The 26,913-nt window shown below is 39.0% G+C and overlaps 1 protein-coding gene across 1 annotated transcript in view; it reads right to left on the bottom strand.

The window, feature by feature from the left end:
* Positions 1–3,628: 3,628 nt before the first annotated feature.
* OTC (ornithine transcarbamylase) overlaps positions 3,629–26,913 on the bottom strand; it is an 81,399-nt gene continuing 58,114 nt past the window's right edge. The window contains exons 5-10 of the mRNA XM_058441304.1: positions 23,295–23,474; positions 20,974–21,096; positions 15,885–15,938; positions 15,655–15,804; positions 12,693–12,830; positions 3,629–3,688 (exon numbers count right to left, since the gene is read on the bottom strand). Coding sequence (XP_058297287.1) covers positions 3,629–3,688; positions 12,693–12,830; positions 15,655–15,804; positions 15,885–15,938; positions 20,974–21,096; positions 23,295–23,474 — 705 coding nt within the window. The remainder of the gene's footprint in view (positions 3,689–12,692; positions 12,831–15,654; positions 15,805–15,884; positions 15,939–20,973; positions 21,097–23,294; positions 23,475–26,913) is intronic.

The raw sequence follows: 26,913 nt of genomic DNA, 5'->3' as shown, positions 1-26,913 counted from the left end.
ACTAAGTCTACTGTCACGGACATAAGTGAGGCATTAATAAGACTGTGAAATGTTTTAGCACGTGTCAGGGAATTCAATTCCATTTTATCTGACCATGATTATTTTTATCAATAATTGATATTAATTTTTCTGAATAATTATTAGGGAAGAATTTCTTTAAAATATTAAATAACTACAGGGTTGATTCTCAAATACTTGTTTCAATGATTTGTGTCATGTGTTTGCCACACAAAATGGACAGACACTATCATTTTCACTATGGCATCTTAAGGAACCTAGCAGAAACTGAGGCAAGACACCAAAACTATCACTGCATTGTATGTGTCTCATTGCCCTCAAGTACAAGGTGATACTGAAATGTAAGTTGCTGATGGCAGGGTCTCCCCCACTAGACACTGATCCTTTGTATGATTTAAAGCAAAGCACCTATTCGGGTATATGAAATACTAAAAAGTGCCCCCTCTCCATGGACAACATACAAAAAAGGCGTTCCTTCCTCCTGGCTACAAGGCCTGTAAGGAGACACAAGGCTTGGTAATTGAAGTGCAGACTGGGTCTCAACCTTTATTCATTTCTTTCACCTGAGACCTTTACACAAACCACAACCTGCAAGGCAGTAGGTGGCATTCTTGGTTATAGGAGTCTGATCATTGTGACTTGAGTGGTTTTCTGTTATTTAATATGACCCTTTATATTTGTCAAAGGATATCAACCCTACAAAATTGCCGAGCGGTACCATGTCTCAGATATGCCTCAATCATCTCCATGTAAGACATTGATGAGCGCTCCCAAGACAAAAAGGCTCAAAAGGAATGTGTTCTGAATACTTTCTTCATATGTAGTCCTCACTGATCTTTATCACATGAGAAGACTTGCTGTGGAAATTTGGCACTGGACCAAGGGGGCTCTGACATTTTAACTGAGGTTCTAGGGTCTCTTGTATAGGAGATCTACGATGGCACTGCCATGCTGATTCTCTGTGGAGATCTTTCTACCCAGGGACATTACCAAAGTCAAGTAATTAGCACAATATCCAGATAGAAATATCTGATATTGAGGCCAGTTATGGTGGCCCACGCCTGTAATCCCAAGCACTTTGGGAGGTCGAGGTGAGTGGATCACTTGAGCTCAGGAGTTTGAGATCAGCCTGGCTAACATGGTGAAACCCTGTCTCTACCAAAGATACAAAAATTAGCTGGGCATGGTGGTGCGTGCCTGTAGTCGCAGCTACTCGGGAGGCTGAGGCAGGAGAATTCTTTGAACTCGGGAGGCAGAGGCTGCAGTGAGCTGAGAGCATACCACTGCACTCCAGCCTGGGTGACAAAAAAAAAAAAAAAGAAAAAAAAAAACTGACATTAAATTTTTTTTTTTTTTGACAGATCTCCCTGTCACCTAGGCTGGAGGCATGGTGTCCGCCTCAGCCTCCTGAGTAGCTGGGATTACAGGTGCCCACCACCACACCCAGCTAATTTTGGTACTTTTTTAGTAGAGATGGGGAGTTTCACCATGTTGGCCAGGCTGGTCTTGAACTCCTGACCTTGGGTGATCTGCCCACCTCGGGCTCCCAAAGTGCCAGAATTACAGGCATGAGCCACCATGCCCAGCCCTGACACTGAATCACTTTTCTAAAGTACCTGGAAATTTATCACTGAAAACAAAAACAAAAACAAAAACAAAAACTGATGACATTGAAATCATTGCAGTGTAATCCCTTATGGTTTCTACTCCCAATGTTATTGTGGAGAAATCCTGGAAGAAAAGAGCTCTTTGGCTAGTTATATTAGGTGACAGGATTTATTATGTACACCAAAGATGCAAGGGTCATTTCTAGAGTTTTCGTTAGACTTTGGAGTTGTAATATCTATATAGGAAAAGGGGTAAGAAGAAAGAGGAGACAAAAACAGCTTTGCTAAAATTAAGGGTGAATTTTCTTCCCCTATTTTCTTTTTTCCTGACAATATAAATAATGCCTGATTAAGATAAAAAGTTAAGAAAGCAAATACATTCCTACAGAATTGGGCTGAGAATGAGGTTAAATTGTATGTACACAATAAAGAAAGCTATAGAGCTTTTTGAGGAAAAAATGACTATATTTTGGCAAGAAAATTATTACAAGTTCTTTCCAATTGAGGGAAGAAGACTATACCATCCATTTAGTTCAAAGAATAACCAGGAATGAGATGGGAGCTCGTTACTATGGCAGACCATTTGGCAAGTGGAAGAACACTTCTTTCTATGTAGGCAATTTGAGGGTGAGCCTTCCACAATCCATATGACACCTTGTTACACTCTCTGCTGAAAGATATTCCACTAAACTCCACTCTCTTTCTAAGTGCTTCCAATAAATTACCATGGACATGAAAGTCACCTTTGACATTTACTGGAAAATTTGATGTTTTTTTCTGTAACATTATGAGCCTCTTTCCCCCACAAAAAATGTTTTATTGCACCTTCATTGCAAATCTAATTTGTAATTCATCCCTTGCTTACTCATTTAAGTCAGAGCTGTGTGCTGAAGAATATCAGTCAACCAGCCTGGAAACATTTTTCTAATAGTAAATGTAGAATGTAAAGGAAATTACGTTATTTTGTCTTCTGTAAAATGTATAATTTTTTTAAAAAACTTCACTTATGTTATTTAACATTTTAACTAAAAAATTCAAATTATATCATAATAATTCAACAATTCAAATGTTAATTACCCACAAGAGAAATCTAGTTGTAATTACATTATAATAATTCAATAATGTAAATTTTTATTACCCCAAAGAAAAATTAGAGGAAAAAGATTGGCTAAAATGTTGCAAGTAGTAGATTTATGGAAATATTCAGCATATGGTGTGAGTAGATGCATGACAAGCACAGACGTGAAAAAAATTAAATTGTTCTTGTTGGAGAATTTGAACCTAAGAAAATGCTACTCTAGGTATCCATGGTTTTACCACTTGCTAACAAAAGCTTCTTATGGCTTGTAACAGTAAGTACTCATTACAGAGAAGAGATGCATGCTCTTGAAGGATTCCCCACTACCACATTCTCACAAGTTATTGGAAAACACTTCAGAGTTTGGGCACAGTAATAGCTATATTTTAAGAATTTCGTTATTTGCCTCCATAAATGAATGCCTGTCTACCTCATTGGCCTGAAAATTGTACCACATCGGCAAGATGGATCATTTGGCTTTCTAGTTGGTCCTAGGGGACAGGAACACAGCCCACAGATTTACCAGTAGCTGACTGCCTGGTACATGTTTACTTATAAATTAGCGTAGGTGATAATTTATTTAGGTAATAAGCATAGATTACACTTAATGGCTTAGACATTATACATTATGAACATAGTATTTTATGTTGAAGTAAATGTATATGATAATTAATATGACACCTAAATATAACTCAGAAATTGTGTATTAGAGAGTTTAAGCAAAGTTAAGCGTGTATTACAGTGCATCAGCACTTAAATTAAAGGCTTCAGGAAAGTTTCACAATGGCAAAGCAATATCATACGGTTCACCCATACCATGTGTTAGGGATTTGTTTATTTTTTAGATTCTCTTCTCCTTTCCCCCATAAACCGACTCGTTCTGTTACTGAAGAACATTGCTTCTTTCTTGACAAGTGACACAAAATCAAAATTTAGGCTTCTGGAGCTGAGGTGAGTAATCTGTCAGCAGGGACACCATGACAGCCTGATGACACAACAAAGACAGAAAGAAATGGATAAACATTAGCGACAGTCTTCTTAGGGACCTAGAGAAGGTGAATTAGGTTTCAGCTTTGCAGTGTTACAGTTAAAATGTGTTTTCTCAAGAAAATGGTAAGAGAACAGTTCTGAACTAATATTTATTTATTTATTGGAGGAGGGTATAAACGAAAGTCAACAGAGATCAGACTGATCCAAATAGACACACAAACACTGCATAATTAGGCCTAATTCCAGGACTAGTGGGTCACAGAGTTGAAATGAGATGCTACAGTGGTAGCCGTGATTGAATTTTCCAGTCATAAGTAAAGTATTGGCTAGTTTTAGAGAAATAGCATCTCTCCTATTCCCGATCCTTGTGTTTATACTGTGGTTTGATCTCTCACAACCTAAAGAAGTTTAGGATGAATCAGATGTAGAGTAATCTGAGCAATGTCTGCTCTCTGAAGCTGGGTATTCCTGAAAGAGTATTATCTCTATAGCCAAGAGTATACAGCTTCCCCTTGGTCTGTCAACCACAAACGATAATCTTCGCTTTTACTCTTCTCAACCTCCACAAGAATGACAATAATATCAGAAACTATGGTGAATGTTAACTGAGTGCTTACTAGGTATTAGATAGAATACTAAGTACCGTATCATGTATTGGTCAAGAAATATTTTTCAAGCACTGTGCCAGAAGCTTTGGTGAGCTAGAGGGAAATGTTCACGCATTATCTGATTTAATACAACAAAATTCTAAGGTAGCTTTTATTATTATTATCATTTATAGTTGAGGAAATCAATCCTTGAGATTGATAGTGCAGAACTGGGTTGGAACCCAGGTTTTCTCTGACTCTATTCTTTTTAGAAATTATTATTTTTTTGATTGATAAATTATAATTGTATACATTTATGGAGTACAGCATGATGTTTTGATATATGTATACAATGTGCAACGATTAAATCAAGCTAATGAACATATCCATCACCTTACTTACCTGTCTTTTTTATGGAGAGACATTTGATATTTCTTCTCTAAGTTATTTTGAGATATAAATTATTATTGACTATAATCATTCTGCTGTGTAATAGATCTCAAAACCTATTCTCCCTGTCTACCTGAAACTTTGTACCCTTTGATCAACAACTCCCCATTGCCTTCTTTCCCATCCCCCATCCTCTGGTAATCATCATTCTACTCTCTACTTCTATGAGTTCAACTTTTTTAGAGTCCACATACAAGTGAGATCATATAGTATTTGTCTTTCTGTGCCTGGGTTATTTTACTTAGCATAATGTCCACCAAAAAACTGTTAGAACTGACAAGGGAATTCAGTAAAATTGCAGAAAATGAAATCAACATACATAAATCAGTAGCATTTCTAATATACTAATAATGAACTATCTGAAAAGAAAATTAAGAAAATCACATTTGCAACAGCAACAAAAAATTACTTAGGTATAAACTGTATCAAGAAGGTAAAAGACCTGTTTACTGAAAACTATAAAACACTGCTGAAAGAAAATAAAGACACAAATAAATGGAATGATATCCCATGTTCATGGATTGAAAGAATTAATGTTGTAAAAATGTCCACACCACCCAAAGTGATCTACAGATTCAATGCAACCCCTATCAAAATTCCAATGTCATTTTTCACATAAATCAAAAATACAATCCTTAAGTTTGTAGGGAACCACAAAGAACCCACATAGACAAAGTGATCTTGAAAAAAAGGAAGAAAGCTGGCAGCATCACCCTCCTTGGTTTTAAAACATATTATAAAGACATTTTAATAAAAACAACATAGTACTGTCATAAAAACAGACACATTAACCAACAAAACAGTAAGGAAAGCCCAGAAATGAACCCATGCATTTATGGTCAATTGGTTTTTGACAGAGGTGCCAAGAACACGTAATGGGGAAAGGACAGTCTCTTCAGCAAATGATATTGAGAAAACTGGATATCCACATGCAGAAAAATAAAATTGGACCCTTGACTCACACCATATAAAAATCAACTCAAAATGGATTAAAGACTTAAATATAAGCTCTGAAACTGTAACACTACTAAAAGAAAACATAGGGAAAAAGCTCTGTCTTAGTCCTTTTTCACGCTGCTGATAAAGACATACCCGAGACTGGGAAATTTATAAAGAAAAAGAGGTTTAATGGACTCACAGTTCCAATGGCTAGGGAGGCCTCACAATCATTGCAAAAGGCAAAAGGCATGCCTCACATGGTGGCAGGCAAGAGAAAGAATGAGAGCCAAGCAACAGGGCTTTTCCCTTATAAAACCATCAGATCTTGTGAGACTTATTCAGTACCATGAGAACAGTATGGGGGAAACTGCCCCTATGATTCAATTATCTCCCACCAATCCCTTCCACAACACGTGGGAATTATGGGAGCTACAATTCAATATGAGATTTGGGTGGGGACACAGCCAAACCATATCAAGCTCCATGACATAAGTCTTGTAACTTTTCACATATGACCCTGAAAACACAAGTGACAGAAACAAACATAGACAAATCAAATTGCATCAAAGTTTCTGCACAGCAAAATAAACAATAAATAAAGTGAACCGACAATCCACAGAATGGGACAAAATATTTGCAAACCATACATCTGTTAAGGGATTAATATCCAAAATATGTAAGGAACTCAAACAATTAAAGAGAAAGAAAACAAATAACCTAATTAAAAAATGGGCAAAGGACCTGAACCGGCATTTTTCCAAAGAAGACATACAACTCATCAAGTTCATGAAAAAATGCTGAGTATCACTAATCATTAGGGAAATGCAAATTAAACCACAATGAGATATCACCACACACCTATTAGAGTGGCTTTTATTTTAAAAAAATGAAAGATAAGCGTTGACAGGAATGCAGAGAGGGGGATCTCCTGTGCATTGTTGGTGGGAATCTAAATTAGTACAGCCTTTATAAAAAATGGTATAGAGGTTCCTCAAAAAACTAAAACTAGAACTCCCATATGATCCAGCAGTCCCATTTCCTAGTATATATCCAAAGGAACTGAAACCAATCTGGTGCAGGGATATCTGCACTTCCATGTTCACTGCAGCATTATTTACAATAGCTAAGATATGGAATCAACCTAAGTGTCCATCAATGGATGAATGGATAGAGAAAATGTGGTGTATATATCCAATGGAATAGTATTCAGCCTTAAAAAAGGAAATCCTGTCATTTGTGACAACATGGGTGAATCTGGATGACTCTACTCTTAAAAGGTAGTTTTGTGGTCTCTCAGGTACTTGTTCTTACACTTCAACCATACTGTACATGTGTTCCTAGCCTATATCAAAAGTGCAGGTCTTATATTTCAAAGGTGTTAACTGAATACACTTATCAAAGTTATCACATGCCAGGCCCGGTGCTGAGTGCTGTATGTGCATCATACCATTTAATATCCTTTCCTACTGTATGAGATGGTAAGAGATGTAAAATAGAGATAGAGAAACTGAGATGTAGGAATTTTCCTGAGTGGTGCTGGTGAGGGGTAGATCTGCACCTACCTGTCCCTGGGTCCTGACTACAATGCTCACATGACTCTGATCTCATTGAATCCTCATAACCTTAAGGGGTTGGTTCTATTTTTTATCCTCATTTTTCATATGAATAAACTGGTCTTAGTGAAGTTAAGGTACTTGCATAAGTTGATTAGGAGCCCCAGATCACAGAGAGAGCCAGAATTTTAACCTGATTTCCAAAACTTATGTTCTAAAACCAATTCCCTATATTGCCTTTAGGCTGCAAAAATGTATTGAGTCCATCTTTAAAGTATGTGTCAGGCAAACTTCTAGGTATAATAAAGAACGTTACAGACAGGATTACTGCTTTCATAAAGAAGTTTTCATTATAGTGGGCGGACAGGCAACAAACAGACAAAAAATATATAAAAAATATCAAGTAGTGCCATTAGAAAATAAAATGTAAAAAGGAGATAAAGGAGCCTTGGGAACCACTTAAGAGTGGGTGGTGTGGGAAGATCTTGCTCAACAGTAACATTTAAGGTGATGTCTGAATGACAAGAAGGAACTAGTTTAGCCAGGGCAAACTTTGGCATAAGAATGCCTACCAGGCAAAAGACACTGTAAACTTCTTAATGGGTTCCTGGGAGCCCCTCTCATTTTTGCTTTGTTTTTCATTGTCTATGGATTGTGTCAACCTTATTTCCAAACAAAAACTTACAAATTCAACTTGGATTAGGATTGTCAGATTCAGTTAAATAAACACGGACAGACAAACAGTTAAATAAGAATTTCAGATAACAACAAATATATTTTTTACTATATGTTCTAAATAGTACATGAGACATACTTAGACAAAAAATTATTCATTGTTTATCTAAAATTCAAATTTAACTGGGTGTCCTCTATTTTATCTGGCAACTCTAACTTGGGGAGAAGTAAATGACTATAAAATATTGTGAATTACATTCGCCATGGTGTTTTGGACTTAAGAGTCATATGTGGATAACAGTGCTTTGAAGTGTCAGCCTTTTTTCTTTTTTCAGGGTCCCTTTAGGTTATTTTAGCTCCAGTGTAAAATTTATAGGCAGAGGAAAAACATCTATCTACTTTTTGTGAGTCCTACTGCCTTATTAATCACTGAAAAATACAAAAGCAAGCTTCATGGGGAGGAAAAGGGTGATTTTTGTTTTTAAACAAAGGGATCCAAAGACCTGTGCACTATGAAGACAATGATGCGATTAGTGAAGCGTTCTGAACAGCACTACTGGAAATCTCTTAGCATGGAGGCCTTAAAAAGCTACTCTGAGTGCTGAAAGAGGGCACTTCTGCTTTAAAAAATGCTACACCATTAAAGAAAAAGCCCTTCGTCCTATTTTAGTGTATACCTTACATCAGTCATTACAGGCATCTCAGAACTGGAGGGCCACATTGTGGCTTTCCTTTCTTATTTCATCCTGATTTTAAATCAAGTTGCATGCGTGGTAATTATTCCCTAGAGTAGTGCTGTCCAGTAGAGCTCTTGGCAGTGATGGAAGTGTTCGATGTCTGTGCTGTCCAATACCAATAGTGTAGCCACCAGCCACATGTGGCTATTGAGCATTTAACAACTTGGTTAGTATAACTGAGGAACTGAGGAACTGAATTTTCCCTTTTTTTTTTTGTTTTGTTTTGAGACGGAGTCTTGCTCTGTCGCCCAGGCTGGAGTGCAGTGGCACGATCTTGGCTCACTGAAACTTCTGCCTCCCAGGTTCAAGCAATTCTCCCGCCTCAGCCTCCTGAGTAGCTGGGATTACAGATGTGTGCCGCCATGCCAGGCTAATATTTTTGTATTTTTAGTAGAGACAGAGTTTTATCATGTTGGCCAGGCTGGTCTCAAACTCCTGACCTCAAGTAATCCCCCTGTCTCGGCCTCCCAAAGTGCTGGGATTATAGGCGTGAGCCACTGCGCCTGGCCTGAATCTTCAATTTTGTAAAATTTTAATTAGCTTAGATTTAAATTTAAAAAGCCATATGTGCCTACTGGCTAGTGTATTGGATAGGGTAGTCTGGAGGAAGACAAGTATTAAAGCATCTTAGAAAAATGTATCACAGCAGTGCTGAACCTAAAGGCCATTCTAAATAAGCTGTATAAGAATAATTTATTTGCGGCCGGTTGCAGTGGCTCACACCTATAATCCCAGCACTTTGGGAGGCCGAGGCAGGTGGATTACCTGAGGTCAGGAGTTCGAGACCAGCCTGGCCAATATGGCGAAACCCTGCCTCTACTAAAAATACAAAAATTAGCCAGGCGCAGTGGTGGGCACCTGTAATCCCAGCTACTCTGGAGGCTGAGGCAGGAGAATCGCTTGAACCCAGGAAGCGGAGGTTGCAGTGAGCCGAGATCGTGCCATTGTACTCCAGCCTGGGTGACAGTGAGACTCTTGTCTCAAAAAATAAAAATAAAAATAAAAATAAAATAATAATAATTTATTTGCCTATGAAATAGGAATGTAGCGTGGATAATCTCTAAGGTCTCATCCCACTTGAAAATATTATGCTTCTGTGAACTGTACAGGCTGTGTGGTGGCTGCACACTATTCTCTTTTTTTCAATCTCCAATGCATGGCAGAGGACCTGGCACAGAGTAGATGCTCACTATATGGCTGCTGAAATGAACTGAACTCAAAGGGACCTCCAAATCATCTAGCTCAGAGACATAAAGAGCGCAACACATGCATCACCACCTCCTTTCTGGTGTCCGTGTAAGGCACGTTAATCAGTTATGCCACTCTTTCTGTCTCACACTATAGGCAGGCTCAAAATCCTTCTCCACAGAATTCCTGTAGCCCGGTGATGAGATTAGGGATCTAAGAATTAAAACTCATTTGCCATCTCTATGGCTCAATCTGCTTATTTTACGGGAGAGGACACTGGGACCTAGAGAGTTAGCTAAGATGGCACAGCTGACTAGTATTAAGGCCAGTTACAGAAGTCAAGTCTCATCACTCCCAGGTGAGCATTCTTTCTACTTTAGACTCTCTACTTTCATTTTAACATGATTCTGTCTCTTGGTTTCTTTAAAATATTTTCCTCTAATAATAGTGGGTAACTCAGGGGTATGGGGAATGGGGAGATGGCGGTAAGATCTAGATGGATGGAAAAATGGGTGGATGTAAGATTTCACCATAAATATTTCAACCATGTGAATACATTATGTATTTAATTTTTCAAGTAAATTGGTTTTAAAGACGTTGTTTAATAAGCTCTTTAAAAAATCAGAAGTTCAGAGCATCTCCATAATTGATGTTTTGGAAAGTTTCCCTTTAGTTTTCCCTACTGAATTTCTACAAAGGATCTACTTTGATGGATTTATTTGGTTTATCTTTGTAACTTCAATTGTCTTCTGATGAAAAACAGAGCTCAAGGAAAATGTTTTGCTGTGTCTCTTCCTGAGGTATGTGGTTGGAGAGCTCACATTTTCTTTGTCATCTAGATCTTTGCTACTCAAAATGTGGTCTGCAGGACAGTAGCACCTGCATTAACTGGGTCCTTATTAGAAGTGCCGGCCTGGCACAGTGGCTCACGCCTGTAATCCCAGCGCTTTTCGAGGCTGAGGTGGGTGGATCATTTGAGGTCAGGAGTTCGAGACCAGCCTGGGCAACATGATGAACACCCCCCCCCTACTAAAAATACAAAAATTAGCCATGCATGGTGTCGCCTGCCTGCAATCCCAGCTACTCGTGAGGCTGAGGTAGGAGAATTGCTTGAACCCGGGAGGCAGAGGTTGCAGTGAGCTGAGATCACACCACTGCACTCCAGCCTGGGCAACAGAGCGAGACTCTATCTCAAAAAAAAAAAAAAAAAAAAAAGATGTGCCAAATCTCAAGCCCCATCTTAGACCTACAGAATTCAAATCTGCACCTTAACAAGACCCCCTAGGTAATTTAAATGCACATTAAGGCTTCAGAAGTACTGGCCTAGATAACAAGGCAATTGACATTTTGGCCAAAGTTAGTGTCCTGAGGTGGCAAGCTGGAAAGATGTGGTGAAAAAAATCATCCCTGTTATTAGATATGACAAATTTAGGCCTAATATACAAACTTCTATTGAAAAGGGAGTCATGGTTGGCTGCCAAGCAGCCATAGTTGAGCTTGAACCCCTGCTTATTTTATAGGGTCTGTGTCAGATCAATAGTGAAGATGATGATAATGAGGGTAATAATTATGATAACAATATTTACCATGTGTTATGTACTATACTAAAAGCTTTACACATATTACTTTAATGTTCACAATAACCCTATTCCAATTTATAGATTAGATAAATAATTAGCAGCTAGTCCTTTCCAGCTTGCTTTTCTCTACTCCAGAGGCTGAAAGCTAAAAACTACATTTCCCAAACTCCCCTGCAGCTAGGGTACAGGCATCCCACTCAGCTGCATCTACTCCAGACTTGGATGCAGAAGTGAACAACATGCAGTGGAAGCCGTCTTCAGAGAGATTGGATCTTCTGCTGCATATGCAGGTAGAGAAATCTATTTCAGCTGTGGTGGCTATAATGGAGTATCTGACATCTAGTTTCAAGGGCCTTAGGTACCAGGCTGTGTCAGTGGTGTTCTGGCTACAAAAGAACTACAGTGTCATTGGGCCATTTTTCTGCCTGTGTTGTCCCTGGCTATATGGTGTCCAAGAATTATTCACTGCACTTCCTTTCCCAATAGATTCTGGGAGCCACTTAATGTCTCTTAATACATTACTTTCCATTTATCTACCTAGAGTGGACTCCCGTTTGCAAGTAAGATCCTGGCTGATACAGTAATTGAGACCAGTTAAGTCACTAAAAGCTAAAAAATGGTGGAGCTAAGTTAGACATGTCAGTACTATTTTCCAGAGCAGGTGACATTTGGGATATTATAAAGTAGACATATGGTTAATATTTCCTAGAATGACAGTGATGAAGATGAAACTAGTGGCTTTATCTGAAAGGAGCCATTAATTTTTAAGATAAGTTTTGCCATGAAGTTTGGAAATGTTCTATACCTAAAAACGCACGTATCCCTATGGCCAAACTCAAAGAACGAAAACAAGTATCTAGTCCAGTCATAAAGTAAGGCATGTAATGAGGACAAAGAGAAGGGAAAAAGTAAGATGTTTTGAATGCCCATTTTATACAGGAACTGAATTAGGGGCTTCTCTAAACATGAATAAAGAGATTCTAAAATAAGAATTATACAACTTTTAATGGTTGACAAACTGGTGGCTGGTGCTCAGGCAGATCAAGGGTGGTAAGAATTTTGGTTAAAATGGATTTATTTGAAAGGAGATTAATCTCACTCCATGCAAATACACTATAAATGCTAATAAGCACTAATGATGTATTATAAAGTTTCTGGAAAAAAATAGATGTTACATGAGCAAGTAATGTAGTTGGATAATCTCACTTGCTTATTATTTCCCCAAAGGTATGAATGACCAAGTTGGAATCACACAAAGAACGTATCCTCCATTCCTTGTTTCTTGCTTACCATGATTGTCCACTTTCTGTTTTCTGCCTCTGGGAACACTAGTGATCGTGGAGAATAAAAGACTTCATCGTCCACTTCTTCTGGCTTTCTGGGCAAGCAGTGTAAAAATGTCCAGTCAGAGGCAGCAACTTTAGCAGTCTAAAGAGATGGGGATAAGACCACTTTTTGACTATTATATGTGGCAGTCATATTTGTTTTCTTCAGTATCTAAAAACACACACGGCCTGTAGTCAGAGATCAATGCAAATGGAGAGACAAAGGAGCAGAGTGATGGTTTTATCTCAAGACACCTGGGAGAAATGTAGATGGTACTTTCAATTTTTTTTTTTGAGACAGAGCCTTGCTCTGTCGCCCAGGCTAGAGTGCAGTGGCAAAATCTCGGCTGACTGCAACCTCTGCCTCCAGAGCTCAAGCAATTCTCCTGCCTCAGCTTCCTGAGTAGCTGGGACTGAAGGCATGCGCCACCATGCCCAGTTAATTTTTGTATTTTTAGTAGAGACGGGATTTCACCATATTGGCCAGGCTGGTTTTAAACTCCTGACCTCAAATGATCCGCCCACCTCGCCTCTCAAAGTGCTGGGATTACAGGCATGAGCCACCATGCCTGGCAAGTCTTTTTTTTTTTTTTTAAATTTAGAGAGCATCACTTCAAGTTACACCAGTAACTCAGTTTTCTGGTATTCTATTTAGTGGAACAGTAGACCTTTCAGTAAAGAACTCTACTAATGTAATATGTGGCTGATAGCAAAAGTCACCAATTATAGTCTACTATATTTAAAAAGTTGCTTTGGTGTGATAATATTATATTTAGAGCTTATCTCCAAATTATTATTTTTAGCACTTGACACATATTCCATCACTAGTTAAAACAATTTAGATAAAAGTACTGAGGTAGGGGTGAATTAAACAGGATTATAAGCACTATGCATTAGATTTTTCATTCTTAATGCAAATGTACTAGCAGTTTTAATTTTCTCCAACAGTTAATTCCTGAAAGTTACATTTCCCTATACATTTCTATTGTTCACATACAGATTCAAAACTACATTCCTTCATACCTTCTTACCTCAAAATTACTGCCTTTGTACTAAAATTTTGTTTTACCTCCCACCCAAGCTCTAGGTTCAGAATATTTTGAATTCTAAAATACCAGCAAAATTACATGGAAAAAAGTAACATTTATAAGTGCCATACATCAATAAAATGACTGTTCTTCAAGCCTACAGTTCCAGCACCAGAAGCACATATAAGATTGGCCAAGCAAGTGTAAGTATGAGGCGATTTATATAATTTAAAATATCTCCATGAAAATATATTCCACATGATAAGGGATTAGCCATAATATATAAAGAGCTCCTATAACCAATAATAGAAAAGGCAAAAAAATAGAAAATGGGCAAAAAATGTAATAGCAATTTATAGAAAAAAGGGCAATGCCCAATTAACATAAAAAAATGCTTAACTTCATTAGTAATCAAGGAATTGCAAATTTTAACAAAGATGAGATGCCATTTTTCCTCCAGATTTAGAAAAATTAAAAATGTAAATAAAAGCTAAACATGGAGAGGATATGGAAAAATAACTATAATATACAGCTGCAGGAGTATATATTTTTAATCTTCTTTGGGTGAGCAATTTAGCAGCACTCTCATATTTTAAAAAATATATACCACTTCACCCAAAAATTCTTCTTCTCAGATTCTTATTCTCCAGTAATATTTGCACAAAGAAATATGTATAAGCAAGTTCATTGCAGCATTTTTGTAATCAGCATTCTCAGAAATAGCCTAATTTATCAATAGGAAACATTTTAAGTAAATTATGGTTCCACTTATCCTTTGGAATTCTATGCAGCAACTAAAAAGAATAAAAAATATCTAAATGAATGAGCAAGAAAATCTAAGATCTGTTAAGTGGAAACAGTAAGAATAATAATAAATAATAAATAAATAATGTCTAAAATATCACTTAAGAAAAATCAATAGTTATGTGTGTATTGAGGCATATATATGTAAATGCACAGAAAAGGTCTGCAAAGAGACACATCAAATTGTTAAACAGTGGCTACCTCTAGGAATAGTCTCTGTTAAAGAGATGGGAGAAAGACGTTTTTACTTTTTATTTTTCAAACTTCTGTTCTATTTTATATGTAATAATAAAGAACTTGTACTTATGTATTACTTTATTAATATAATATTAATTGTACTTGCTTAATCCCTTTCTCCACCAAAGTAGATTTGTTGCTTTGCTGACAAAACCCCTGTGCATTTGGCTTTTAGGGTATTCCTCCAGAATATTGCTTCTCAAAGTGTGGCCCTGGAGGCAGCAGCATTGCATCACCTGGGAACTTGGTAGAAATGCAGATTCTCAGGTCTCAACCTGACCTACTGAATCAGAAACCCTGGGGGTGGGACCCAGCCAGATGTGTATTAACAACTCCTCTGGTGATGCTAATACCTGCTCAAGACTGAGCAGCACTGCTCCAGATCTTACTGGAAGACAGCCAAACAGATGAGTCCCCTGGGAAAGCCCTGGAGAGCATTAGCAAAACTAAACTGGATTTAGAGGTCCTCGGAAAATAGAGGCAAGGACTAGCCTGAGGAGCATAGTTAAGGGGCTTTTCTTAGGGGAGAAACCATAAGAAACTGCATGCATCGGAAGTAACCTAATTTCTCTAAACACACAAAGAGTAAAACACTGCAATGCCTCGACTCTTGTGAGAGGGAAAAGCCTGCTCCTCTCTTCTCACTGGGTTTCAGATTCCTTCATCCAGCACAAAAATGCCTTTCCAAAGGACACAGCTAATCTTCGGAAGGAGAGAAGTCCCTAGGGGACACAGTCAGTGAGTCCTTTTATAGGGAATGAAAGGACAGTCTGCTCCCCCTAAAGTGAATGAGTGATTAGATGGTTCTGGCCTTTATGAATGGAATTAATGAACCTTCCGAGAGGCATCAATTTGTACCTTCATTGTAACCTGGTAACCTTGGAAAGCCTGGAGCCGCTTTTTCTTCTCCTCTTCTTGTCCCATGCTTATCCAAGTGTCTGTAATTAATACATTGCCTCCATGCGCTGCTTCCAATGGATCATTTGTCAGCAATAGCTTGGTACCATTCTAGCATACATAAGCACGCTGGTTAAATAACTTCATGGGACAGTAAAAGGCAATAATAGCTTTACATGTAAAGAGCATACCTCTTTGGCATACTGCTCTGCCAACTTGGTTACACTAGGATCTGGCTCATAACCCTACAGGAGGAAGAATTTAACTGTTATTTAGGTAATTTTATGATACGTGTGTTCTTACATATATATTATTTTCTTTTCAATATCTCCTCTCTTTCCCTTTTTCAAGATGTGGCCCCACCATGTTCAGTAGAATATGATTTTTACATCTAGAATTCCAAAACTCAGTAGTGCCTTTTGGAATTTAAAAAGACAACCAATTGCCCCATCTTTCACTATCTCTGACTTCTTTCATCATAAAGGCAAACGTAAGGCATGGTGCTTTCCAACTCTTGGAAGCACCTCTTCCGGTTTCCATAATGGCTTAAGAGGATTATATTCAGAAGTGTGCAAACGAATGCATGTTTGTCTGTCCCTGCACATGCTATCTTTTTTTTGTCTGAAATTCTTTCTTCCACCCACTCCATGTGGATAACTTTTTCAGGTCTCAGTTGAAATGTCCCCTCCTCAGAAAAACCTCCCCTGACCATCCCAGCTAAATACTAACAGCTCCCCCTCCCCCATTACACACATCTCATTCTTTTGCATTCCCCAGCAAGCGTTTTGAGGGCAGGGTGCTTGTTTTGAAAGGCATTGACAGAACAAATACATTGTTTTTGCTAAGATTACATATTTGTTCAGGATGGTTTGGTGAGGGCAGAGTCGGACTCTGGAGAGGCAAGCGAGGTGCCTAGGGCCAAACATTTAAGGAGGCGCTAGAAAAAATTTAAAGAAACACACATTCTCAGGGTCATGCATGCACAAATTTTGCACCCTAGGTGCCTCGCTTGCTCAGTCTAGTTCCTACTCTAGGTGAGGGGACATCATGGGAACAGCTAAAGCTCCCCAAGATATCCCAGGTTCCCACAGGCGGTCTCCCTGCGCTCTACCCTCACTCTCCAACCTATTCTGTACACAGCAGCAAGAACTGTTTTCTCTGAAGCCTCTGATGTTTACTACTTGTTTCTTAAGTCAAAGCTGATTAAGAGCATCAAGGCTCCCCACCTCCATCCCCTGCTTCTGTCTCTTTTAATTCTTCTCAACATCTTGCTGCAGGAAAGCCAATCTTATTGTCATCCCTGTACACATCTTGCCCTTTTCTGCCATCACAGCCTTTCACCCTTGAACACCTCCTCTCTTGTCCCCTCCTGGGCGTCTTCATCACAATGTGTCAGCTCCTCAAAACTCTAGCCCAGCCTCACCTCCAAGACCCTCCATATGGAAGTCTTGTCAGTTCAAACCCCGTAATTATCCTCACCTTCCTCTATCCTTCTCATTTTCCCAAGTTCTTAGCATTGATTATGAGTTGATTTTTATCACTTTTCACTGAGGCATTGTGGTGAACGCTGTGGTATGCTCCCCAGATCCCCCTCCATGAATAATCATGAATGAAGGACTTATTCCCCCAGCTGCTGGGAGTGCTGCCAGAAGATGGCTTTCAGCTGTCAGCCCGCTTTGGGCACTGCCTCAGCTGCAGAGAGCAGCCGCACCCAAGGTCACACACCCTTTCGGGGCAACCCACATTCAGTGACTGACAGGAGGCTATGAAAACCTGACCCCCCTCTGCCCAACTCCAGACAGCTGAATGAACATCTCAGATCCAGAACTTTCCATAAGATCAGCCAAGGCTGTTGTTGGGCCTGCGTCACAACTCAGCTTCTCCCTCTTCTTACTCCTGCTTCCTTCCCTTCCTTTCCACGGTTGTTGATTTCAAGGGCACATGCTAATAAGCATCCTGCCTGTCCTGCACGCTAAACTCTGAGTCTGCTTCCCAAGAAACCCAACCTGTGACAGGCATGTCTAGGTTTATTTGTGAAACTGTGTTTATTTGCACGATTGTCTACCATAGTTTCTTCTTCTATTAAAGCATTCTTGAAAGAAGAAACTACTCAGATGTTGATGAAGATGCCTGCAGATATTTTAGCAGCTTTACCACCCTCATATAGCCATGAATTCTGGAGCCTTGTTTATAGAGATTTGGGGAAAGTAATTAATAAAGGCTAGCTAATTTAGCAACTAATGTTGTGAACAGCCATACTGGTAAACATAAATGAAGAGACTTGGATATTCCCCCAGATGCCTCCTACCCTGAAAATTTAGCCTTCCCTTTGGAGAGTAGGTTTTATACTCCCTAAGTATAATAATTCTTAGAAAAGGAATCAATAAGTGCTTAGAGAACCAACAGAGAAGTCTGGAAATTAGAAAATCACCCAACCTTGCATGTACTGAGGCATGACTTAGAATACAGAGAGGAATTCTTTACTCACATCTCAGCTTTCAATACTAAATCACTCACTAGCCTTTACATAAATTTTAAAACCAGACGAAGAAGGTGATTAACACACCCAGTTCAGTCTAAGTATTCACTTAGAACAATGTTAAAATCATTACTATTGATAGTTTATGGAGCAATTTTACAATCATGGACAAAATTATTTTTTCTTGAATATGTAAGTTATTCTTGGTTAAAGAATGGGGAAATAGATTAATCATGGCCTTGGAAACGTTTCAGTGTTTCTAAAATTTACAATAAATCTCCTAGCTTTATCTTTAAAGGAAACAGGTCTACTAACAACTGAAGACTTACAAATTGATGGAATGACTTTTGCACTATCAGACTTTCCAGAAGACTTTGCAAAACTCTTACTCCCACCAAGGTTTAACCAGGTTTTAGTACTCTTTATCATTTAAATAAGTTTCTGCTTAAGAACAATACTGCAATTACTCTGTAATATTAGAATTTTTTCCTTTGATGTTAATAAAACATCTTTGGCATGCAATAAAATGTTTAAACCATATATTTCTTCAACAGAATAAAGCCTTCCAAAAGATCTTCATAGCAGGGAACAATTATTGTTAATGTATGTTTCATCTGTGGGAACCAAATGCAATAAGAGTTTGCATTAATACAGAGCCTTTCTTCAAACTAGCTTTGTATAGAGAGTGTACTCACCCTTCCCATAAAGTGAATAAAAGCTGCCTTAAGCACATATCGGATCTGACCCTTATTTCAGTTCACGCTGAATAAAAGAGGAGAATCATCTGTTGTAAGGGTCATCTCTCTGAGTCCCTCAAATTTACTATAATAGGATGACTTTCACTGCATGCAGTACATTTTTTCTATGGCAGGTGTACTTGGTTGAATAGTGTTCTTCAAAATTCACGCCCACCCAGAACCTCAGAATGTGACCTTATGTGGAAATAGAGTCTTTCCAGATGTAATCAGTTAAGATGAGTTCATACTGGATTAGAGTGGGCCTAAATTTAATATGGCTGGTGTCCCTATAAGAAGAGGGGGATTTGTACAGAGAGACACAGACACAGAGGGAAAGTGATGGAAGCAGATATTAGAGAGATGCAGTCACAAGCCAAGGAATGCCTGGGGCTACCAGAAGCAGGAAGAGGCAAAAAAGCATCCTCCCTGAGAGGCTTCCGAGGGAGTGTGGCCTGTCAACACCTTGATTTCAAACTTCTAGTCTCCAAAACTGTGAAAGAGTACATTTGTATTGTTTTAAGCCGTGCAGTTTGTAGTAATTTGTTATGGCAGCCCTAAGAATCCAATACAAGATAAAAACACCCGGTGAAAGCATTTGGTGGTGGTTAGTTTTGTTTTGGCTGGATGCAGCAGACGATGCTGGTGCTCTACTCAGAGGCCCCCGGGGATCCCTTTTCATGGCTTCTGCTCCCTTCCCCGGTTTCAGTGTTTTTAACACCTAGTGCATGCAGTTTGTCTTCAGGGGACAGCTCTCTGGCTACCAGGCTGCTTTTCCCATCAAAAGTGCCAGGGGATTTACCACTCCACCTCTTCTGCTGCCCTTGACCAATGCTGGGATAACTTTAGGGCATAACTTACACTCCAGAGCTCACCGTGAGATCAGGCTGAAGCTACTTTCTGTGGGACTGTGCATGACATGGGACTAGGGTGACCAAATCACCTTGGTTTGCCCGGACTCTCAATTTTAGCACCCCAAACCCCATGTCCTCAGGAATCTCTTGATCTTGGGCAAATCAGGATGGTTGGTCACTGTAAATGGCATCCTTGCTTAGATTCTTCCCTTTCCCTGTCCTGCTCCCCCTAATCCCTTAGGGATCTCCCTTGGGAGTACTTCCTTAATAAATCACCTGTACACAAATCCCCATGATGGTGTGCTTGTGGGGAACCTGGCCTAAGGTTGATATTTAGTAATGGTGCTGGAATATTTATTTTTCCATGTGAAAAAATACATATAAATAAAAATATATACCATCTACATTTGTGTAAGTACACTGTATGATGTTCCCACAACAACAAAGTCATCGAAGGACCCATTTCTCAGAACGTATCCCTGTTATGAAGCCACACACGACTGTACGGTCAAAATAAAGTCTCCCTCCTACCTTTATCCTCAAACCTCCCAGTTCCTCTCCTCAGAGGCAACAATTATTACCAGTTTCTTGTGTATCAAAAGGGTTACATTGGGCCTATGAAAGAAGTCATGTATTCCATACGTGCTGTGAGAGATAGCAGCAAGGTAGGAAGTATGCAGGGGTCATTTTCATAGCCATGTGGGGCTCAAATTTTCTAAGCCAAAAGGCCCCCAGAGTTGAGTTTTGAAATACTAAGCTGGTGTGTAGATGCCATCACTGTGATCCTCACATTGGATTCACATTTTTCTACCAAATTGCAGCATTAGAAAAATGACAGTATCATTCCCATGGGTTGAGAATTCTAAGCTGCCTGGATTTTGTTGCTTTCTTCAGCCTTTGTGGTGGTAATGCACGATGCCAGTCATCATAATGGCCTACAGCAGGGTATTCAAAGGGATAATTCAGACATGCTTTTAACACTAACTCATAGAATAAAAGGCATCAGCCAAGACTATCTCTTATTGTAGAGATGGGAAATTGGACTCTCAAGAGGCCAGATAGCTATTTAATAGTAGGGCTGGTAACGTAGCCTAAATTCTGTGGCCTCACCTGTGCTATACTTAAATGGAAGAGAGCTTTTTTTGTCACTGGGTGATTGCATCTGAGGATGATTTAAGAGAGGGGTTAGTTTCAAGGCAAAAAGTTTCCCTACCTTTGGAGTAGCTGCCTGAAGGTGCATTCCGAATTTTGCTGCGCTCATCATGATGGAGTGCAGGATATTGTTCCCATCCCCGATCCAGCTGAGGGTAAGACCTTTCAGAGAGCTATAGTGTTCCTAAAAGGCAAGGGATGAAGGAGATGAAATCCAGGAGTAAATTCGCTTATGTGTAGCAATTATTAAGGTTAAAATAAATAGTCTTAATCTCAATATTAGTGCCTTGTTAGAAGGAGTGAATTCTCAATTTTTTTTTTGCATTACACAGGGCAATTCAATAATATGAATGTACAATCCCAAAAACGTGGTAAAATGTCTTAATATCTTAAACCAAGACACCATAAGAACTTGAACAGAGACTAAGAGTTTCATACATTTCAAATCTGAGTCTTAGTTGTATTCATTCATTGGATACAAATGAGCACCATTAATATCCAGACACTGAGACACTGTCCTTGGCCCTGGAGATATAACAATAAACAAAGGAGACAAAAATCACTGCTTTTATGGAGCTGAAATTCTTTGGTATGAGAAAGGGGAAATACAGAATACCTGGAACAGTGTAGCATGGTGGCTCAGAGCATGTTCCCATTATATGAAGTTGACAAAGATGCTCAATAATACTGTTAGTTGGCTGGGTGCGGTGGCTCATGCCTGTAATCCCAGCATTTTGGGAGACCGAGGTGGGCGGATCACCTGAGGTCAGAAGTTCAAGACCAGCCTGGTCAACATGGTGAAACCCCATGTCTACTAAAAATACAAAAATTAGCCAGGTGTGGCACACACTTGTAATCCCAGCTACTCTGGAGGCTGAGGCACGAGAATCACTTGAACCCGGGAGGCGGAGGTTGCAGTGAGCTGAGATCATGCCACTGCACTCCAGTCTGGGTGACAGAGTGAGACTCTGTCTCAAATAATAATAATAACAAAAATAATAATAATAATACTGTTGGTTGTTTATGGCTATAGATATGTGTAAAGATACTAACATCAGGATAATAACATATTTGTGGAAGGGAAGAAAATGAGATTAGGCAGAGTTACATGGTGGGTTTCAACTCTATCGTTAATGTTTTATTGAAAAACAGCAAAGAATTATAAAGTAACTTAACATCACGTTAAGAATTGACAAAACTGTGTGAACACATGAATGTTTGTTTTATTTTCTTGAAGTGTCTGTAGGTTTCATATATTTTATATATTTAAAAAGATTAAAAAAGGGAAAGACTAAGCAATTTGGAGATCACAGAACTACTAGTTAGCTAAGCTAGAATTTAATTCCAGATCCATCCGATTTAGATTCCATGCTCTCAACAAACTGCTATTTATTCATTCAGCTCCTACTTTAAGTATCTCCTATATGAAGGCATTGCACAAGGTCCTACAGGGGACATTATGATGAATAGGACAGCTCATTTTCCCTCAATGAATTTATAATCTAGTAATGATAAAGCCCCAGGGGAAGCATTAAATTATCTGGGGTATATGTAAAGCCACACCCACAGACAGCCACTTTGGTATCTGACATAATTGTATCACCTTCTCTGCATGGATCTCATCCTCATGTCCGAAGTGTTTTATTTTGAGCTTAACCTCACATTTAAATGTGTGTAGTTTATTCAAATGTGGAAGAAGATGGGCCTATCCAGTTTATCTTGTCTCCTCAGAGTTATCCATAGACACAGAAACCATGGCTGTTAGGATTTCCAGGGGCAATATAATATAGATTGGCTGTGGCAAACCAAACAAGAGGAATCTTTCAAAGTTATTCAAGTTCCTAATTTGGGAGGACTAGAATGGCTAAATTTGAGCCCCAATTCTATAAATTCTGCATATTCTTAACCCTACTTTTAAATAACCAGTTTATTAAAATGATAGAAAGTGGCCCCCTCTTCCAGAGTGACTTAATAACTAACCTTTTTGAATATTCAAAGCACACTCCACCAGTCTTCACTCCCAAGCCACAGACTCTGATGTCTATAGAATCACATATGGCTTGTCCATTTTGTATGCTCCAGTGTTCTCTATTCATTCATTGTGTTAAATATGGCACCGAAAAATCAAAGGGATTGACAGAACAGAAGATGAGACACGGGCTAAAAGGGTTTGGGGATAGGGTTGAGTATAGAGCGATCTTAGAGTCTGTTTTTAACAATGCCCTGTTTTCCCCAGAAAATGCACACATAAGCTGTAATTCTTTGTCAAGCTGGTATTTGAAAATAAAACACCAATACCATGATTTAAGTAAACTGCTTCACTTAAAGCAAGTCAGGAATTATTTGATTTTGCTCTTTTGTAAGACAAATAAATAAACCAACCTGGAGCGTGAGGTAATCAGCCAGGATCTGGATAGGATGGTACAAATCTGACAGCCCATTGATAATTGGGATGGATGCTTCTTTAGCCAGGGTGTCCAAATCTGATTGTTTATACACTCGAGCTAATACTGCATCTGTCATGCCAGACAATACACTGTGGCAAACCAAGAAAAAGATAATCTAAGGCAATTATGCTTAATAATGCCTTACTTAATATAGGATCAGAAATAATAACAAGAAAAACTAATAAATAGAATTTTTACTACATGAATAGAATTTTTACTACATGAAAACAACCTACCAACATTGCAGGTTTAAAAGGTAATATTAAACATGTATTCATTACATAAGCCAGATGTTCTACCTCCCACGACGTATCCAGTGACCAGCGATTTCACATTTTTTATGGAGATAATTGTGGGCCCAGCAGATATAATGATGAGTTATAATTGATAAATGGCCATCGGTTAAAAGGGACAAGACCAAAAGCAAGATATACAGAGAAACATTAATGACCTGCCATATGGCTAATTTTCTTTCACATCATCCAACAGAAAAAAGATACATTTTCACTGTGGAATTGCAAGTCCCAGTGTGGCAGCCATGGAAGTGCACACACAGATCGCCCTACAGAAGAGAACTTGCTGTGAGGAGAGCCATTGGCTGACACTCTAGCTGCTACACCTTCGGATGCCCTGCAGCATTCCTGCCAAGGCCACCCTCCCCAGGCTGTTCCAACCTGATGATGGAACACAGTGGGGAGAATAGCGCTGGGCCATTCCTGCCTGACAGGGACCTCTCTGATGGGCAGTCTGTGCTCTGGGGCTCCCCATCAGCCTGGCTGAGACTTTCTGAGAGCTGTGCTACTGGCTGAGGCTCTACCTATCCACCCATCCTTCTTCCCCACAGGGGTCAGACCTGCCTCCCTGTCTGAAGGCCCTCTTGGCCCATTCCTGTTGCCTCTCTCTTTATGTTTCTTGGTGTTTCCCTCAATAAATCTCTTGCAAGTCTAATTCCTTCTTGAAATCTGCTTAGTGGACCTGAACTGACACAGAAAGCAATAAACTCTGGTGCTTACAAAATTCAAGAACTCCTTGGCCCCAGGGATTAGAGAATCAAAGATTAAAAACTATATTCCTATAACAATATTTTTCTAGACTTACGGATCAGATTTTTTCTAATTTTTAATGGATTTATCATGCCCATGGCTCCCAGATTTTTAAATTTCATGAACCAGCAAGATTTCCAAAAATAGGTGATCAACATAAGATTTGCAACTCTTTATTTACCAAATTAAGAGCATGAGAAAAGCAAATAAACAGGTATGATATGTTACTACCTTAATTAATTTAAAAAGGATATTTTAACATCAAAAAGGTGTGAAAGACAATTTCAAAGAATAATCCTTGAAATGAATTATTTGAGCTTTATGAAATTCACTATATAATTCTTATCCTTATTTTTCTTATTCTACCACTTCTGACGGAAGCTTCTCCAGACCAGGGTCAGTGGGGATAGAGATTTGTAAACCACTGCTTTGAACTATCTAAGCGCGCTGTATTTTATAGCACGAGGAGTGAATAAAAGAGCCATTTAAAAAAAATGTGATATTGGTTAACTTTTGATGGTGGACTAAGACAAGGGGTTTTCAAATTTTACTGCACATGAAAGTCACTTGGAGAGTGTTTGTTTGTTTTTGAGATGGAGTCTTGCTCTGTCTCCCAGGCTGGAGGGCAGTGGCTTGATCTCAACTCACTGCAACCCCCTCCTCCCAGGTACAATCGATTCTCCCACGTTAGCCTCCCAAGTAGCTAGGATTACAGGCTCGCCACCACACCCAGCTAATTTTTGTATTTTTAGTAGAGACAGGGTTTTGTCATGTTGGCCAGGCTGGTCTCAAACTCCTGACCTCAGGTGATCCTCCCACCTCGGCCCCCCAAAGTGCCGGGATTACAGGCGTGAGCCACCGCACCCGCCAACTTGGAGAGTTTTTTAAACTCTTGATGCCCAGGCTATATTCTCTATCAATTAAGTCAGAAAAATCAAAATCTCTAGGAGTGGGACCTAGGGATCATTATTTTAAAAAATATTCTTACTATATTCTAACACGCTGCCAAAGTTGAGAACCAAAGCTAGCACCTTGCTCCTCAGAGTAGCAACATCAGCATCATCTGAGAGCATATTAGATCTTCAGAATTTCAGGCCCCACCCAGATTTACTGAAGCAGAATCTGCATTTTAACAAGGTTTCCAGGTGATTCATTTGCATATTAAAGTTTGAGACTCCTAAGAAAGAGGGAATTGAGACCGCCCTATTTTTGAAAGCATCATCTATTATTTTCTTAAAATCCTAACCAGGCAATATATCAAGAGTAGACAAAGCTTCTGAGATGACAGCCCACAAAAACAGAAGACTCTGTCTATAATATCCTTGGCAGGGAGGGAATTGAGGGAAAAAGGCAGCTAAACTCCTCTGAGCAAAGAATAGTTCACCACCTTCTGTTAAGGCCCTTCTCGTTAGAGAAGCAACTACCCTTACTTATTTGATGCCCTAAGACAATGGTTCCCAGACTTGGGTGTGTATCGGAACTAAGTGAAGAACTAATACTAATAGATTACACAGAAATAGAGTAGGTCCTAGGCCTTTGTCCTCTTACTAAAACAGACATTCTGTTTTTCATACTATAAGAATGCAGGCTTCCATCATGGAAAAGTAACTTAAGTGGAGGTAGATATGTCAATAAGGTATATAATTATAATCAACTATCAATTCCCTATATCAGATGAATTGGTTAATTTTATGATGTCTAAAACCCCAAGAAAGAGAGAGAGAGAAGCAGAGGGTGGGGGCAGAGGGGTGTTTAATCCTAGAGGTCATACTTCAGACTTCTTTAAACATGTAGCACTCCCTAAAGCGTGTACAGACAAATAAAAAAAGTCTGGATTAACATTGCAGTTGACCTTCTGGAATCTCATAGCCAGAAAAGCAGATTTGACTTCTATTATAGCCTCTCAAATCATTTTAGGCAGCTAGAACCTTTGGCTGCCAACCTGTTATGGTTTTCTCGAACTTTACAGTATGTTGTTGAATTTTGCTAGATTTAGTGTGTGTCACATGCAGACATTATCTTAACCTTAAAGATGAAGAAATCAAGGCCTTTTAAAACCGTGAAGTAATTAGAGCAAGGTTAGGAAAGAGTGAGGAAGATGAGACTGAAAGACAGAAATGCTAGCAGAGCAATTGGAGAAGTCAACGACCTGTACACATGAGTCTTTCAAGAAGATTGAAAAAAGGCAGGTGTGTTTTTCTCTCTTTAACAAGTCCCCATCCCCAAAACTCCCGAAGCAAAGCAGTCAAAAGATAAGCATGCATTTAATTTTTCTATTTATAATGTCAAGCTGGTATCCCTGGAACCTCTGTGGTGTAATTTCATGGGAGTGTGCCTGGTTGGCTTTATTCAGGTTGCAACACTTTTCTAGAACAGAGGTTCTTTACTTTGGCTGCACATTAGTATCACCTATGGAGCTTTTATAAAATCCTGATGCTATATTCTGCTTTTTGGAAGGTTAAATCAGAAGCTATGATAGTGAGACCCATATCAACATTTTTTTTTTTTTTT

The sequence above is a fragment of the Hylobates moloch genome, unplaced genomic scaffold, assembly GCF_009828535.3.
Source record: "Hylobates moloch isolate HMO894 unplaced genomic scaffold, HMol_V3 SCAFFOLD_7, whole genome shotgun sequence".
In the NCBI taxonomy this organism is placed as follows: Eukaryota; Metazoa; Chordata; class Mammalia; order Primates; family Hylobatidae; genus Hylobates; species Hylobates moloch.
The sequence above is the reverse complement of the archived record's forward strand: the minus strand, read 5'-3'. Positions and strand labels throughout refer to the sequence as shown.